Source organism: Leuresthes tenuis, unplaced genomic scaffold (assembly GCF_036924035.1).
Source record: "Leuresthes tenuis unplaced genomic scaffold, fLeuTen1.0.hap1 SCAF_16, whole genome shotgun sequence".
NCBI lineage: Eukaryota > Metazoa > Chordata > Actinopteri > Atheriniformes > Atherinopsidae > Leuresthes > Leuresthes tenuis.
In genome coordinates, this window is record NW_027325370.1 from 21,553,074 (window position 1) to 21,568,665 (window position 15,592).

The window sequence follows — 15,592 nt, forward strand, 5'->3', positions numbered from 1 at the left end:
GAGTCCCTAACGTTTCATTTAACGAGTAAGAAACTTTCAAAGAGGGAAAGGGCCTATGGTTAAAGGTGTATGGTTACAGGAATAATGCAAAAGTTTTGCGAATATGTATATTTGCTTCCCTATTCGATGTTTTATTAGATAAATCATCAGCCTCGAGTCTGAATGGATTGAATGAAGCTGTAGCATGTCAGCCTACTAATTAACACATTATACTCTATGCCATTTGGTTAGTTGGTCCAAAAACTGACAGGTAAACATGTCAAGCTGTGAGAATCAACAGGTTTGAGTTATAGCTTTGTGTAACTGCGGGTTGCAACTTGGCAGGAAATTGCTCCAGGACAAAAACGTAGTGCTTAACTCCAAAGTGAGTTTTCTTTTGTTAAAATTAAGGGATTATACTGTAATATGTTGATTAGTGTGACTCTTGCAGAGGCTAGTCATCGTTACTGCACACATGCTACACTGAGCTAACTGGTTACTGGGTGGTTGCGTCTTATTTATTGGTCTTTTAAATAGATCAACAGTCAATAGTCAACAGTGACTATTTTGTGTGTTTTGTTTTGGAGCATTAAGATTATGTCTGTATTTCCGTTTTCCTTCAGGGTTTTCTCCAGGTAGGAAGAGCCAACACACCACAACCCTCAACAGGATCAATCTGGTGTCACTAACTGATGGATGTTTTGTTTTCAATTTGTTTATCACATGGATCCTAGATTAAGTTTTGATCTAGGACTTGCTTAATCCATATTTTCAAAACTGAGCTTTGCCTCAAATGTGACTGCAGAGAAACCAACCACTGTTTCTGAGGTACACAGGTGGAATAAGACAGATGATATATATTAGTTTGATCAGTCAGTTAGTGCTTTAAGAACATTTAAAACTGTTGCTTTGTCAGCGGTCTTTAGGTGGGGTAGGTCTAGCTGTATTTTATCAGCTGTAATGCACAATAACAAAAGAATGTGGGAGATACATATGTGTGTTAGTTTTAACCATTTTTCTTATCAATCTTGAGCAATAGTATTACTTTAGGGTGGACCCAGTTCTACCCAAACAACCCCTCCCTTGAGTAAATTCTTCAATGAATTTAATAAATAACAGCATTCTGCTAGGTAAAGCACACATACCACTGTTAATAATAGTCCTGTATTACTCATTTTATCCAAAATTCACTCAATCCTTTTTCTGATTGTCTTGTATGTCATGTGCTGTTTTTGCCCTCTTCTGGCCATGCTTATTAATTACAACTCACACTCCCCTACATGGCCATTAAGTCTATGAAATGTTCAATTCAAAGGAGCAAAAATGAGCCAACCATCATATCAAGTTTTTCTATGTTTATTGTCATTGAAATTTTTATTGAAACACCTTGTGCTCCCAGTAAGGATCAAATAATAAAAGGAGACTCAATGTAAAGCTCGCACAGCCGATCTGCAGACCTACCATTGAAGTCTGGGATACAACATTTGCTTTGGATTGCGCTGGATCAGAACAAAAAGCAGGTGGTTTATGTAAAAATGAATATCATAGCAAATACCACAGTGAGGGGAGGAGTAATGATCATGTCTTAAAAATTGCTGACAAAATGAACACGGTTATTCGTACAACACAGGAGAGCGGTCATGGTAATAAAACAAAATTAGAAGTACTGTATCTGCAAACTTGATCACACACATACAAACATATACACACTCACTGGCAAACACACTCATACGTACGGGCAGGCGCGCACACACGCTCACTCTTGCGCACATACTTGCACACAAACACAAAACCCATAGATAAAATGTAGTGATTGAAGATAATGAAACCCTGGTGAAATCTAATGGTATCATACACCCACATCTTGTGTCTGAAGTGCAGGAAACAAAACAAAACTAAAACTGGAGATAAATTCAGATGAATAATGAAAAGCATGCCCATCTTCACAGATCTAAGCCAACTTAAAAAGACCACAAACCCAGTGTTGCCCTCTCTATCATACCCTTACCCCATCCCCACCCCTCTACTCCACCCTCAAATACCCTCTTATCCATCTCTAGTTATACCCACATCCCTGCCTTACCCTCACCCATATCCTGCCCCACCCCAACCCCCTCCCCTCCTTTCTAACACCCTTTCCCTGGTCTCCTCTGCTCGATTTCAGGGTTTCCACTCGCTTCTGCTTAGCAGACAAAAGTCTGGCAGGGAGGAGGAAGCAGGCAAGGAGGGAGACATGAGACGGCTACTGGTTCAGGCTTTGGTCACCATTTATGAAAAATAACAAAAAACACAGTGTCCTGTTAAGAATACAAAGTTAGGACTGGGGGTAGAGGAGTCTTGTTGTTTTTGAGGTTGAAGGTGGTGAACCTTAAAAACCCTAAAATCTTATTATGTTTTAGTCTACATGTGAGTATTTGGGTTAGGTTTGTGCGATGGTGTGTGAAGGCATAGAGTATGGGCAGCTGAGGTGGGGTCGGTGTATTTTAGGGCCATGTCCCTAAATTTTTGGCCCCAGTCAGAGAAGGAGGCAGGAGCAGGTTTATAGGGCTTGCGTCTTGAGCTCGATGGGCTCCCCACGGGTGTCCTGCTGGGTCTCGCTCTCTGGGGGCCGACTGCCTTTCAGTGTGGCCAGGCGCTCGGACAGACCCCTCATGCGAGGGAACAGCATGAAATCGTACAGGAGGGCACCCATGGCACCTCCTATCATAGGCCCGACCCAGTACACCTGCAAGCAACAAGTTTACGTATACTGTTTAGCCATTACTGTTTAGAGTTAAGTAATGGTTGTTCTCCTCAGTGTGATTTTGGGTCTTACCCAGTGATTGATAAAGTTTCTGAAGAGCACAGCAGGGGCAAAGGACCTAGCAGGGTTCATTCCAGCACCAGTGTAGTACATCTAAATACAAAACAGGCATTAGTGTATGGTGTTGTGAAGTACATTTCTGTGCACATCTTTCTGACTCTGTTTCATGTCTCACCCCCATGAGATGTCCGATGGTGACAGAGAAGCCGATGGAGAGGGCAGCAGATCCCAGACGACCGTTTCTTCTCTCATCAGTCACAGCGAAAACGCAGATGACAAGTTGCATAGTGAGGAAAACCTCCACTGTGGTGCCCATCCCCAGGCTGATGCCAGGCTGCAGCTGGAAACACAGAGATGGAATTAAATCATTTGCATAAATTGATAAAAGATCCATGTCAGATGTTTTGTCTGAGAGCAACAATCACGATGCACTGCCTATCTGGACTAGTGCAATTAACGATTCTTTCATAAATTGATTAAGTAACTGAAATTGTTGTTAACTCTTAGCGACATTTGAACTGATAACACAAAGTGCAAACCAGAGTTTAAAACATTCTGTAATGCAACTTTTTATCCAACACTTATTTACGTTTAGTACTTACCATGTTCATTGCCATGTTGCCTCTCATGTTGCCGGGTGTGACCCCGTACAGCACAGCAGCCCCAGCTACAGCACCCAGGCACTGGGCAACAATGTAGAAAATGGCACGGAAAAAAGACATCTGAGAACCAACAAGGTAGGCAAAAGTGACAGCAGGGTTGATATGGCCACCACTAATGTGGCCAATGCACTGGATGAGAGTGGCAGCTGCCAGCCCGAAACACAGGGCCACATGTAGGACATGATGTGGCCCAGTGGTCCAGCGCAGGGCAGAGCCCATGCCGAAAAATACAAAGAACATGGTCCCGAAGAACTCTGCGAAGACTGCCCGCCAAAAATTCATAGACCGGAACTCCCACATGATGAAAGCTCGCTTGAGGTTCCCCACCAGATGAAGAAGATTCTTTAAACAATAAATATGGGTGAGTTTAGAAAAGGGTGTTTACTCTTTTTAGTCCTCTTCAAATGGCAAAAAAAACAAAAAGAAAAAAGGATCTCCCTTTTGCTTTCAGCTACCTCGTCAGACCAAAAACACCAGGAATCCACTCAGCGGATCTTTCCCAAATCGTGAACTGGGTTGATAAAGTCAACTCAGCTGTGTTCGCTTGCCACCTCTCTCCACCTGTCGCACAGACATAGGTGTGATTTAATGTGGGAGTGTGGCTGGTAATCTCAGGTGGGGTGAGTTGTCAAGAGGATGTGGGCATCAATGCAAAATGGGGGAATCTGAAGTAGAGATGGGGATAGACAGATTGTCCCATGGACCTTTAAGCCTCTCTGACGGAGGGAAGGGGGCCAAACAGGCGCTTTATAAAACCCCCCTCAGGGGCCCCAGGTGACGCCATAATCCCCCTGTAGGGCTAAGGGCGGGGAGGTGGCGGTGCTGCACATCCTAAATCAAACAAACTTAACCCCTCTGTTGGCCCCTCTGATAAGGGAGGCAGTGTATCTGAGAGGAGAAACATAGAGTAAGAAGACTTATTGTTGAAGGTAGGGATAATTTGAATGAAAGAAAATGACATGAAGGACTGCATTTATTTTCAGGGAGAGTGTAAAACAGCCACTGCGAGGAGCAGCTGGAGCTCTGAGAAGGAGGTTTTCTTTAGGGCATATGTCATCTGTTGACATCTCATAGCTGTCATGATTGGGGGACACACAAATGCTGATAGACAGGGGCTGAAAACACACATGTATGTACAAAAACACACAAAAAACACGCATACGCGTATACACACATGCAGATAATACAGTTGGGGCCCCAGACGGAAGTGCCCAAAGCTAACACGGCTAACACTGAAATGCCTGACCCTGTGAAACCATTGTCTGTAACAAGCATGTAGCATATGTATGCTCTGAGATGGGACAAAAATACATGTAGCAAATCTAAAACGCTCCAACTATAATTCAAGTTCAAGATGAACTTTTTTGTTCTCTAACTGGTTGCTAAATCTGTAATCTTTAGGTGAAGAAAAGTGGCAGTGGTCACCACAGAAACCTGAGTGGATTACCAGTAAAGCCTGAACTTGACATCGACCCAGAGCTCAGTCTGCGCTGACCCTGCTCCACAGCCATGTGGTAGAGACAAGAGAATGTGCCAAAAAAGAGAAATCTGGCTGATGTGTGCAAACAGGGAACACAAGAATGGAAACAATGAATACAGAAATACTGCAAATCAGAGAGCAACAAGCAGATTTAACTGCAATGACCATAACAGCTTATTGTGTTTTCTGTAATGACTTGTAATACTTCTAGGATGTGCTGCAACATCAGTGTGTTGCAGACAAGTGGACAAAAGCCCTGAACGTTCTCAGTGTGTGTGTGTGCGTGTGCGTGCGTGTGTGCGTGTGTGTGTGAGAGAGAGAGAGGCTGGGTAAAGGGAGAAGTGCAGGAGAACAGCATGGATGCAGAGGAGGGGGCGATGATGGGGTTGCTGAGCAGCACTGGGGCATCGCGCTGACAAGCCAAGAGCCAGTGTGTGGGTGTGGGTGTGGGGGGTGTGTGTCTGCATGAGTGGAGTTGGGGATGATGAATACAGAACGCTGAGCTTGCCGTTTTAACTCCCTTTTATACATGTTAGAAAGAACACACACAATGCAAAATGCTGGCGGCGTGGAGGCAGGTATAGCTATTCTGTATGTTGTGTTTGTGTGCGTGTGTGTCTGTGTGTGTGCGTCTGAGTGTGTGTAACTTGCGTATTGTAAACCTGCGAGCATCTTCGAGCATGTGTGTGCATGTGAATCTCCAAATTACACTGCTGGTCAGATTTTCATTACCAACTAAGCTTTATTTTGCAAGTACTGTCGAATTAATCGAGATAATGAAGGATTTTACAGTAATTATCAACACTAATACAGGATTCATTTTAAAGGGACAGACCCTTTAAAATGAAGGGAATAAAATAAGAATAAAATAGGGAATAAAATAAAAATGAACGCAATACAATTTCACTTACTTCAATACATGAGAAACACATTTTAGGACAAGACAAAAATAGCAGTTCATACCAACAAAAGGTTTCATGAAAGCAAAATGTTTAGTCGATCACACCCACACACGTCCATCATATCCATTTCAAATTACAAAGCTTATTCCGACTAAAGGTGTTCTTTCTGTAGAGCCGTTACAGATGTATAATTGTCCATTTGATAGTGAATAGAAGGCCTCAGAGATGAGATAAACTTAAGAGAGCTGCTGGACTGATTGAGAGCGTCATTGAACCCACAGAGCAGGGGAAGGACCTCCTTAGCATTTCAAAGCGTTCACAAGCACGAGATGCAGCTGGAACAGGGGTGTTATTCAGCAGGATTTCAATGAGTCTCTTTTACATATTACAATGATGTGCAAATGTGAAAGGGAATGCTGAACCTCACAATATTGGCCACAACTTTACACACAGTAATGACAGGCAACAGGGACCTCAGAGGTCACATTCTTAAAAATGCAGCTTCCTCGTTCATTTAAATGGTTTTACTGATAAAAAGATTTTTTCATGCAAAAATAATTTGAAAAAAATCCTTGTTGTCTTGTAAGATAATAAGAAACGGAATTTGTTATTGCTGTGAACTTCATGTTTTTGTTGTTCTGTTGTTGTTTCCAATATTTTTCCAACATTTTTCTAAATGTTGTTAAAACTTTCTCTTGTTGTGTAACAGCCTTTTTGTATGAATTCTGATAATTTTTTTCCCCCTCATTACCTGACATTTGTTTACCTTCACTAGCAGGAGCTGTTTTATTTTGTATATCACAGCATATTATGGAGAGAAATGTAACTTTTAATACAGCTTCTCCCTGGTTTTTGTCTCCACCACCAACAAGCCTGATTACATTACTGTCACGGTGCAAATACTGCGTTTTACTCTGCGTCCTCAGTTGTTCTCTTGTTTGCTGCCCTGCTTGGCTCTCATGGCACTCTGCGTGACTGTGGACAGTGATGATCCAGTCATGCTAGCCGTCTCAACGATATCAATGTCCTTACAGGTCAAACAGGCCACCAACTTCTGTCGAGAGGCACTGCGGGCAAAGAGGAACTCGTGGGACACTCCAGCCAGTAAAGCACCAAGAACTGGTCCGATCCAGTACACCTGCAAGTTGGTGCCAGACAGGTGACTTATTATTTGGATGGTCAAAGACAAATGAGGTATTAGGTTATATAAAGGTAATTATAAGCAGACATAGCAATAAGAGACATTTCTATTACAGACTCCTAAGGATTCACATTTAACATACTAACTGAGGTCTGACATGTAGCTCTTGAGTTTTTTGCAGTCCCTCTGGGCATTGCACTGTCTGAGCCTTTGGGTGAACTTGCTGGGACATCCACTCTCGAGAGGATTTGCAACGGTCTTGAATGTTTTCCACTTTTGAACAATCTTTCTCACTGTAGAATGATGAATCCATATTGTTTGGGAATTACCTTTTAACTTTTCTAAGACTGATGGGCAGCAATAGTTACTTCTCTAGGATCATTGCTGACTTTCTTCCTTGACATAGTGTTAACACACACCATCAAACTGCCAAAACTTCTGCTTTTATAGAGGTGCTCACACTTACTGATAAACAATTAATCAAGAGCATTTGATTAGGCTGCCTAATACTTACCCTCTTAATTCCTGTGGAAGCAATAATATTTGACTTTTAAGTGTTTTCTTTTTTCACACACTGTATCTGTCTTAAACTTGTTAAACACATGGTGACACTATCATGTATACTGTATACTGTATATGCTGGGGTTGTGTTTTCTTAATTATAAGAATTGGTAAAGACCAGACTTTTAAAAACTTTTATTATGTCCCTGTACATTAAATTGTACAATTGACCACCACCCTGGCCCCTGGTCCCTGGTCTGGCACTTCACAGGCGTTGTCCCAGACCTCTATGCGTCATTGAATATCCAGAGCCTTCAGCATATCAGAGGGAATCTTGTCCACCACTGGCGCCTGGAAGCTTTTTACCTGTCTTAGCAGCCTCTGCCATGTCTTCCCCCAAGTCCTCAGACTCTGCCTCTTCAATGGAGGACATGCTGGCTGGATTAAGGAGATCCTGAAAGTACTCCTTCTAATGTTTGATGATGTCCTCAGTTCAGGTCAGTTCTCCATCCAGGCTAAGCACAACCTGGAACGGATCCTGTTTTACCTTTCGGAATCACAGAATCAACATCCTTGATGCCAACCAAAAGTCCTTCTCCCTAGCCTCACTGAATTCCTCCCATGTCCAAGTTTTAGTTTTAAGTCTTTTAGCCACTTGGTACCTATCAGCTGCCTCAGGCAACCCCCAGGACAACCAAGCCCAAAAAGTCTCCTTCTTCGGTTTGACAGCTTAACTTAATGCTGGTGTCCACCAGCAGGTCCTTCGGTTACTGCCAACAGGCACTGTGAACCTTCAGGCCACAGCTCCTGGAAGCCGCATCCGCAATGGAGGCCCTGAACACGTTCCATTCAGAATCCATGTCCCCAACCTCTCCGGTAAATGCAAAAAAGTGTGAGTTGAAGATCCTTCAATCAGGGGCCTCTGTCAGATATTCCCAGTTCACTCTCACTACCTGTTTGAGCTTACCAAGTCTATCTGTTTATGTTTATGCATTTGGCAGATGCTTTTATCCAAAGCGACTTACAGGTAGGCAGATAGGGTAAGGGGTCTAGCCTAAGGACCCCTACTGGAGGTAGTACTTTCATGCAGGGGATTTGAACCCAGGTTCCACATGGAAGGTGGCAGTCATAACACTATACTATCTGGCAGTCTTCCACACCATTAGATCCAACGTTGATCAATTAACAGTTCTGCCCCTCTCGTCACCAGTGTCCAAGACATGAGGTTGCAGCTCTAATGATACAACTACAAAGTCGATAGTCAACCTCAGGCCCAATGTAGCCTGATACCAGGTACACTTATGAACCACATTATGCTCAAACGTGGTGTTTGTAATGGACAATCAATGACTAGGGAGGCTGTTCCTCACAATCACGTCTCTCCAGGTCACTCCATCAATGCCCACGTGGGCATTGAAGTCCCCCAGAAGAACAATGAAATCCCCAAGAGACTGCCGGGTAATCTGAGATGCCATTTGGTGCATACGCACAAACAACAGCGAGAACCTTACCTCTTGCAACTTGAAGCTGCAGCAAGGTGATCCTCTCGCTTACTGGGGAGGACTCCAACACTGTGACACTCAGTCAGGGACTTGTGAGTAGTGTGTGTAGTATTTTACTTTTGAAGCTGATCCAGTTGGAGCATAATATAAACATTTTAAAATGCAAGGAATTCAGTTTAGTTTATTCTGGAGGTTTCCGGCCCTGCTGTAGCACATTTCCATAGGTTCACAAGATAATTGATCACATGATGTGATACAAAAGTGAAAAAGAAAGTCATACTACTAATCTTTTCACATTTTTCACACCAAAGTTTTACACTAAATGAGTTAGATAATGGGAAAATTGTCTCTCACCCAGTGGTTCTCCCAGAAGCCGGTGATGATGGCTGGACCCAGAGAGCGAGCTGGATTCATACTGGCACCAGAAAACCGTGCCTGACAGACAAATAACAGACCAGAGTAGTTTTTCTTTTTAATTCTAGTTTGAACTTTATTTGCTCTGTACCATCTCTCATGTTTCATGTGAATATTTAACCTTTACGAGATCTTTTGCAAAAAAAAGAAAAAACAAACAGTTCAGTAACACTTTTCCTTTCTTTTTTGTGTATCTTCTACTACTTTTATGCAAAAATGCCACAATTTCTTTTTTCTTTTTTCAGTGCTCACTATCATAGAATAAAATAAAAAAGCCTGGTTGACCTCCAGGCTGCCAGAAGGACAACAACATGGTTGCTATGTGATGCTGCTTTTCATTTGGAGTGGGAGTAAAATAATTACCTTGTCCAGCTGAACTTTCTCTGTATTTTCTTCATTCTCTGTGTTATAGGTTGCATTCAATGTGAAAAAAACTAGATTAACATTTAGCTCTGATTCTTTGTTTTTATGTATGTCACTTTATATTATTATTATTATCAATATTTTTAGATTAAGTTCCATGATGTGAATCTGTTAAAATTTTACATACCAATCCATTTTAATACAAATACAGTGTCTTGAAATAGTATTCACCCTCTCAGGTGATTCTGTATTTTTCTTGCAGTAAAACCTTTGATTTAAATGTACATACTTGGTTATTTTATGTCACAGATTTGCAAAGTATTTGCAAAACTGGTGAGGTGAACTCAGAAAAACCTGAAAGAAAAACTAAGTAGTGCACACATATAAACTCACTCTCCTTCTTTTGAAGCCATAAATTATTATCTGATGCTGCTAATTACCTTCAGAAGTCACATTATTAGTTCAGCCAAGTCCAGCACAATTAAATCTATTATTAAAAAATGGAATGACTATGGCAACCCCAACACAAAGCCACAAAAGGAAACTCAGAGACTGCTCAAACATGTGGACTCCTGTCAGAGGAGATTAAAAGTGAACCATCAAGGAAAACAATGTATCAGTGGCAAACCCAACGTCCTTGATCACCTTGAGAACACCATCCCCTCAGTGAAGCATGGTGGTGGCAGCATCATCATCAGGAATATTTTTCATCAGCAGAACCTACAATATTGGTCCGAATTAAGGGAAAAAGGAATGGTGCTAAATACCAGCACATTCTTCTGGAAAAGCCAGAGAATTACAGAGAATTGAGACTTGGAATTGAGTACACCTTTCAGTGTTACAATGACCATAAGCTTACTGCTAAAGTAACACACAACTGGTTGAAGAGAGAACATGTCAATGTCTTGGAATGGTCTCAATAAAAGTCCAGAAATCAATCCGACTGAGAATTTGTATAGTGAATTAAAGCCTGCTCAGCAGAACCCATCCAAAGTGATCAAGTTGAAACAGCTTTAAATTGGGGTATTGCCAAGTCCTAGTGTGACATACTCTAAGAGACTTAAAGTTGTAGTTGTTGCAAAAAGGGACCTCTACGAAGTTTTGACTTTGAAAACTCAGGGGTAACCTGTCTCCTTTGTCACTGTGTTGGCCCTTCAAGGAATTGTCCAGGTTGTACCCTGCCTCTCACCCAATTACAGCAAGGACAGGCTCCTGCATCCCTGTGACCCCGAACAGGATGAAGCAGGTATGGAAAATGAATGGAAGAATGAGTGTTTGTCTTTTTGCTTCCTTTTGCTCTCACAAAATGGTAGGTATGTGGCGTTGATCCAATGATAACGATGACACCTATTTACAGACCAAATTTTGTATTTCAGATAAATTTGTTCAAACTTCACCAAAGTAAATAACAGTACACACAATACCATCGGAAGGATGATATCTTCTTATTGACCTTTTAGGTGTGAGTAAACAAAAATACCGCATTTTGCAGATATGATGTCACTGTCTAAACTTGTATTAAATGTATATAGAAAACCAAGTCTTCTCAACAGCAATCAAGGCCAAAATGGAAATATTCCAACGCAATCTCAAGACAAAGATTCCTATTTCATCATTTATGGTGAGACAAGGCAACATGTTCTCTGGAGATATGAAGTCTACAAATTCCCTGTATATTACATCATATACAGCCTTATTCTGACCCACCTGATAAAAGAGACAAAGATATGCAAAAAAACAGTTTTGTACTTTTTTTTCTGTGTCCATGGTGATGGATGGTGTCCATGGTCCATGCTATAAGTGCTGACTTAAGTTAACAAATTTAAATATATAAAAAAATGCTGCCATTATACAATGATTCGGCAATTTTTTATAAAGCTACTGTATCCAAGTCTCTTTTGCAAGGGTGATATTGATCTAAGTGACACTATCTGATTAAATAAATGTTATTAAATAAAGGTTATTGATCTGTCAGCCTTCTGATTCACACTGTGATTCAAGCTGTTTGCTGGAGAAACAACCGGACTATCAGTGGGAGACAACGTTATGCTTTCTTTTGTTTGATAATTCTATTTGTCTCAGACTCTTCACTCATTGTGTGTGGATTTAGAGAAAGAAATAAATGACAAGTTTACATGCGTTGGCCCTGCAATGGTGCTAATTGCAAATTCCACAAGGAATTATGAGAGATCAAGCACTGACCAAACGGTCAAGATTGTCAGCCACATAGTAGTGTTAACTCCTCAGTCTTTATAGCTGGGAACACTTGCTTCTGTAAAATAAAGTGATTGTGGATCCTTTATAATTTTTTGGCTTGGAAAGTGGGTATGTTTGTTTCACTTTTGTTCTTTAGCTGTGAAACCATTTTATAATTTTCTCAGCATATAAGTGCTTCATATATAGATAATGTGTAATTACGTCTTCACTTAACACATCAAAATCTATATTTCTTGGGTGGAAAACCAGAGCTCAAAGTTACACTTTTTTATTATATTTGCTTTGTTTGTCGCCGTATTTGGGTTAAGACTCTTTTGTTGACTGATTTCCATTGCTGTTATTAAAGGGAACATTTCCCTTTGCTGGTTGCATTAAGTGCCTTAATGAATGTATCTGGCATGATTTACATGATCAAATTGTGTCCACTCCAACCATTGCATCCACTCTGTGTGAAACAAATTAAGCCACATGTTTCCAGCTGTGGAAATGTATTTGTATTATTGTGGGTGTTAACAGAATGTAAAAAACAAACAAAAAAATAAACTATTCTGGATTTAGATGAGTTATTGAAGCTGTAAATCAAGTTAAAGATCTGATCCTCTCACCCCTATTAGCACTCCAGCAGTGTGAGCGAATCCAATGGCGAGGTTTCCTGGTTCTGGGCTCTCCCTCCGTCGCTGGTCCTCCACTGAGAAGACAGTGAAGACCATCTGGAAGGTGCACAAAACCTCAATGCCCAGTGCCTGGGCTGCATTCAACTCAATGGGCACCTGAGTTAAGTTAAACAGAAGTTGGGAGAGAGAGGGAAAAAAGCGCACTGGAAAACTTGAATATTCAGGACTTTTAAAAGTACCACACACATGTTCCTAGAACTGACCTTGTTAACAAAGTGGTCTGCAGTGGTTTTGAGGGGCAGGGCCAGGTAGAGGGCCCAGGCTCCTAAACAGGCCCCTAAACACTGAGCGGTGATATAGAAAAGGGCCCGGAGAACATCCAGCCTCCTTGTGGCCAACAGAGACAGAGTCAGAGCAGGGTTCACCTGCTCAGAAACGAAAACACAGGCTAAACATAGTCTTGTACTTTACCTTTTATTCATATCCCTTTACTGCTCTTCTTCTCTGCAACATAATCTGACTCTCTAAGGCCACAATGCATGCAATTATTCATGATTTTAAGAAAAAAAAAAGAGAAATGTACAAAAAGTAAGTAAGTACATGTATCATTTAACTTTACTGATCATTTATGACCCCTGACATTTATATTGTAACCCTTTGAAGGAAACTTGACCCAAGATTGGGGGCCATTGGGGTAAATAACCTACTACTCCATCTACATAGTTCATTAAAAAGCTGTAAATTGCTGACAGTTCAATTATTTGTAATTAATCATTTTATTTGTTAGTAGAACTAAGTGGTTTTTATTTGAAATGTGTGTCCTCTTACATTGTGTTTTTGGCACTTTTACCTAAAAGTCAAAGCTGTTCTTCGACAGCTTTCAACTGCTTTGTGGCCACCAACTTCAAGCTTCCTTTCAGTTTAAGTCAATCAGAGAGAAGAAAAACACTCACCTGTGTTCCACTTATTTCTCCAAAACAGTGACACAGTGCAACGATCATCACACCCACTGCCACCGCTGGGTACAGGGGTCCCGAGGGGGCCTCCCCAGGGCCTGGAACAGACGCACCCAGCACAGCACTCACTAACAGAAGGGTGCCAAGCAGTTCTGCTAGCATGGCGTTCCAGAACTGCCGACTACGTAGCTCCTGGGAAGAATAAGGACAAAAAAACTAACTTGACCTTTTTTTCCATTCACTCAGTACATTTAAATCTTTAGATAGAAAATAAAAGAGACGAAGAAAAACTTGCTAATCACTTCAATCTTAAATGAAAATTGTGAAAAGACAAAAAAATCCCAAAACTTTCAAGTTTTCGTACATATATATGCTTATCGAAATGTTGAAAAATTTGTCAGATTAAAAAAAAACTGACAACAACTTGGGGGGGGGGGGTTTCATCATCTCTTGTTCATAAAATCATTCAAAGATTCAGAGAATCAAGGTGAATTTGAGAGACAAGGCTGATAATCGATAACGATGGGCTGCAGAACCCTGCAGTCAGCATGTATGCATGGAGGAAATCACTGCTTTGGGAATCTCTTTATCAGGAACCTTTGAAAAACACTTTCTGTGAACAAAGTTCATCACTGCATCCATGCGCTCAGTAGATACAGTATTCAAACAAGATCAAGAAATGTTGCCACTACTCTAGAAAACTACCCTGGGGTCTCATGGATGAACAATTGTAAATATTTTTTGCAAAGTTATGGATGTCACATCCTTCAGGCCAAAGAGCAGTGGGACGATCTGGTTTGTTACCAGTGCGCGGTTTAAAATCCAGCCTCTGTGCACTTGGAATGTCAAACTTGACCTTAATGCTGGACGATATATGCAGGCTTTGGAGCAACATGCTGCCATCCCGATGACAACTTTCTCAGGCGACATCTTGTGTATTTCACCAAAACAATGCTAAACCACATTTAGAACCTATCACAACAGCATGGCTTTGTGGTAAATGAGTCAAGGTGTTAAATTGTCTTGCCTGCAGTTCCGACCTCTCACAGACTGAAAACATTTGGGGCATTACGGCACAGAAAAATATAACAAAGAAGACCCAGAACTATTGACCAGCTCATTTACGATATAACGCAGCGATGGGGAAACTGGTTCGAACACTTTTCCAGCACCAAATTCCTAATGAGCAGGTATCTTATACAACAGCAAAACTTCTTGGTTTCAACATTCAATTATATGTCTTTGGCTATGTTCTTGATGGCTCATTGAGTTCACACACTTTTTAAATAATTACATTCTGTTTTCATTCTAGAGTTTTACACAGCTAAATGGAAACTGGGTAGTATATGCTGATGACTCGGTTTTCTTCCTAACAATTAAAAGCACAAAGAGGGACATAGTCATTAGACATCAGACTACAAAGTCAACAATTTGTACTTCAGTACATTCAGTGTAATGCTGTCGTGATAAAATAAAGCAGTGATGAATATCTCATGACGCTCTAAACCTCTGATCAAAGAGCCTTATGGTCTAAATACAAATAGTCCTCGGTGTTAATATTTTTCCAAGACACTCATCAAGGGATTTATACATTTTTACTTGTAAATCATGAATTACATTTGATATCAAACATTAAAGGAGGATGCTCACCTCACGCCACATCATTTCTGATCCAGTGAATATGTCCTCCTCGGGCTTCTTGTTTTTTTTCACTTAGTCTGTCTGTACATCTGTCTGCCCTTCCCTGTGTAGCTGTTAGGGTCTGAGGGCTTCAGGGTCTCATTAACATGTAGAGTCTGAGAGGTCCTTTGATGAGAACCGCCTCCTCCCTCTCTGCCTCTCTCCTCATTCTCTCCTTCTTCCCGCACTCCGGGCTCAATTGAGTCTTCCTGCATATAACGCAGAGCAAAGATGGCCCTTCGGGGTTACATATATGACACCCTGACCCCCAAATTCCTTCCAACAAATGCATCAACCTTCAGAAAACTGCAAGGAGGCTCTCACTTATCTTCTGTCTTACTTGTGCAACGTCTGTACAAATTAAGTCCATGGCGAGTT

The 15,592-nt window shown here is 41.2% G+C and overlaps 2 protein-coding genes across 2 annotated transcripts; both read right to left on the minus strand.

The window, feature by feature from the left end:
* Window positions 1-2,518: 2,518 nt before the first annotated feature.
* Window positions 2,519-3,744, minus strand: mipb (major intrinsic protein of lens fiber b). The gene is made up of 4 exons (XM_072366863.1): window positions 3,385-3,744; window positions 2,958-3,122; window positions 2,795-2,875; window positions 2,519-2,704 (listed from the first exon to the last, which is right to left on the minus strand). The coding sequence occupies exons 1-4, from the start codon at window positions 3,742-3,744 to the stop codon at window positions 2,519-2,521; spliced, it is 792 nt and encodes a 263-aa protein (XP_072222964.1).
* A 2,073-nt stretch (window positions 3,745-5,817) lies between these two features.
* On the minus strand, window positions 5,818-13,735 carry LOC140272455 (aquaporin-4). The gene is made up of 5 exons (XM_072367913.1): window positions 13,532-13,735; window positions 12,842-13,003; window positions 12,570-12,734; window positions 9,325-9,405; window positions 5,818-6,964 (listed from the first exon to the last, which is right to left on the minus strand). Exons 1-5 carry the CDS (start codon window positions 13,694-13,696, stop codon window positions 6,749-6,751), a joined length of 789 nt encoding a protein of 262 aa, XP_072224014.1. The 5' UTR covers window positions 13,697-13,735; the 3' UTR covers window positions 5,818-6,748.
* Between the last annotated feature and the right edge of the window lie 1,857 nt (window positions 13,736-15,592).

Coding starts and splice junctions, on each gene's coding strand:
- LOC140272455 (XM_072367913.1), bottom strand. CDS start 13,696: ATGCTAGCAGAACTGCTTGGCACCCTTCTGTTAGTGAGTGCTGTGCTG. Junction 12,735..12,841: donor CAGACCACTTTGTTAACAAG/GTCAGTTCTAGG, acceptor AACTTAACTCAG/GTGCCCATTGAGTTGAATGC. Junction 9,406..12,569: donor CTGCTGGAGTGCTAATAGGG/GTGAGAGGATCA, acceptor TTTGTCTGTCAG/GCACGGTTTTCTGGTGCCAG.
- mipb (XM_072366863.1), bottom strand. CDS start 3,744: ATGTGGGAGTTCCGGTCTATGAATTTTTGGCGGGCAGTCTTCGCAGAG. Junction 3,123..3,384: donor GCAACATGGCAATGAACATG/GTAAGTACTAAA, acceptor CTGTGTTTCCAG/CTGCAGCCTGGCATCAGCCT. Junction 2,876..2,957: donor CCATCGGACATCTCATGGGG/GTGAGACATGAA, acceptor TTTTGTATTTAG/ATGTACTACACTGGTGCTGG.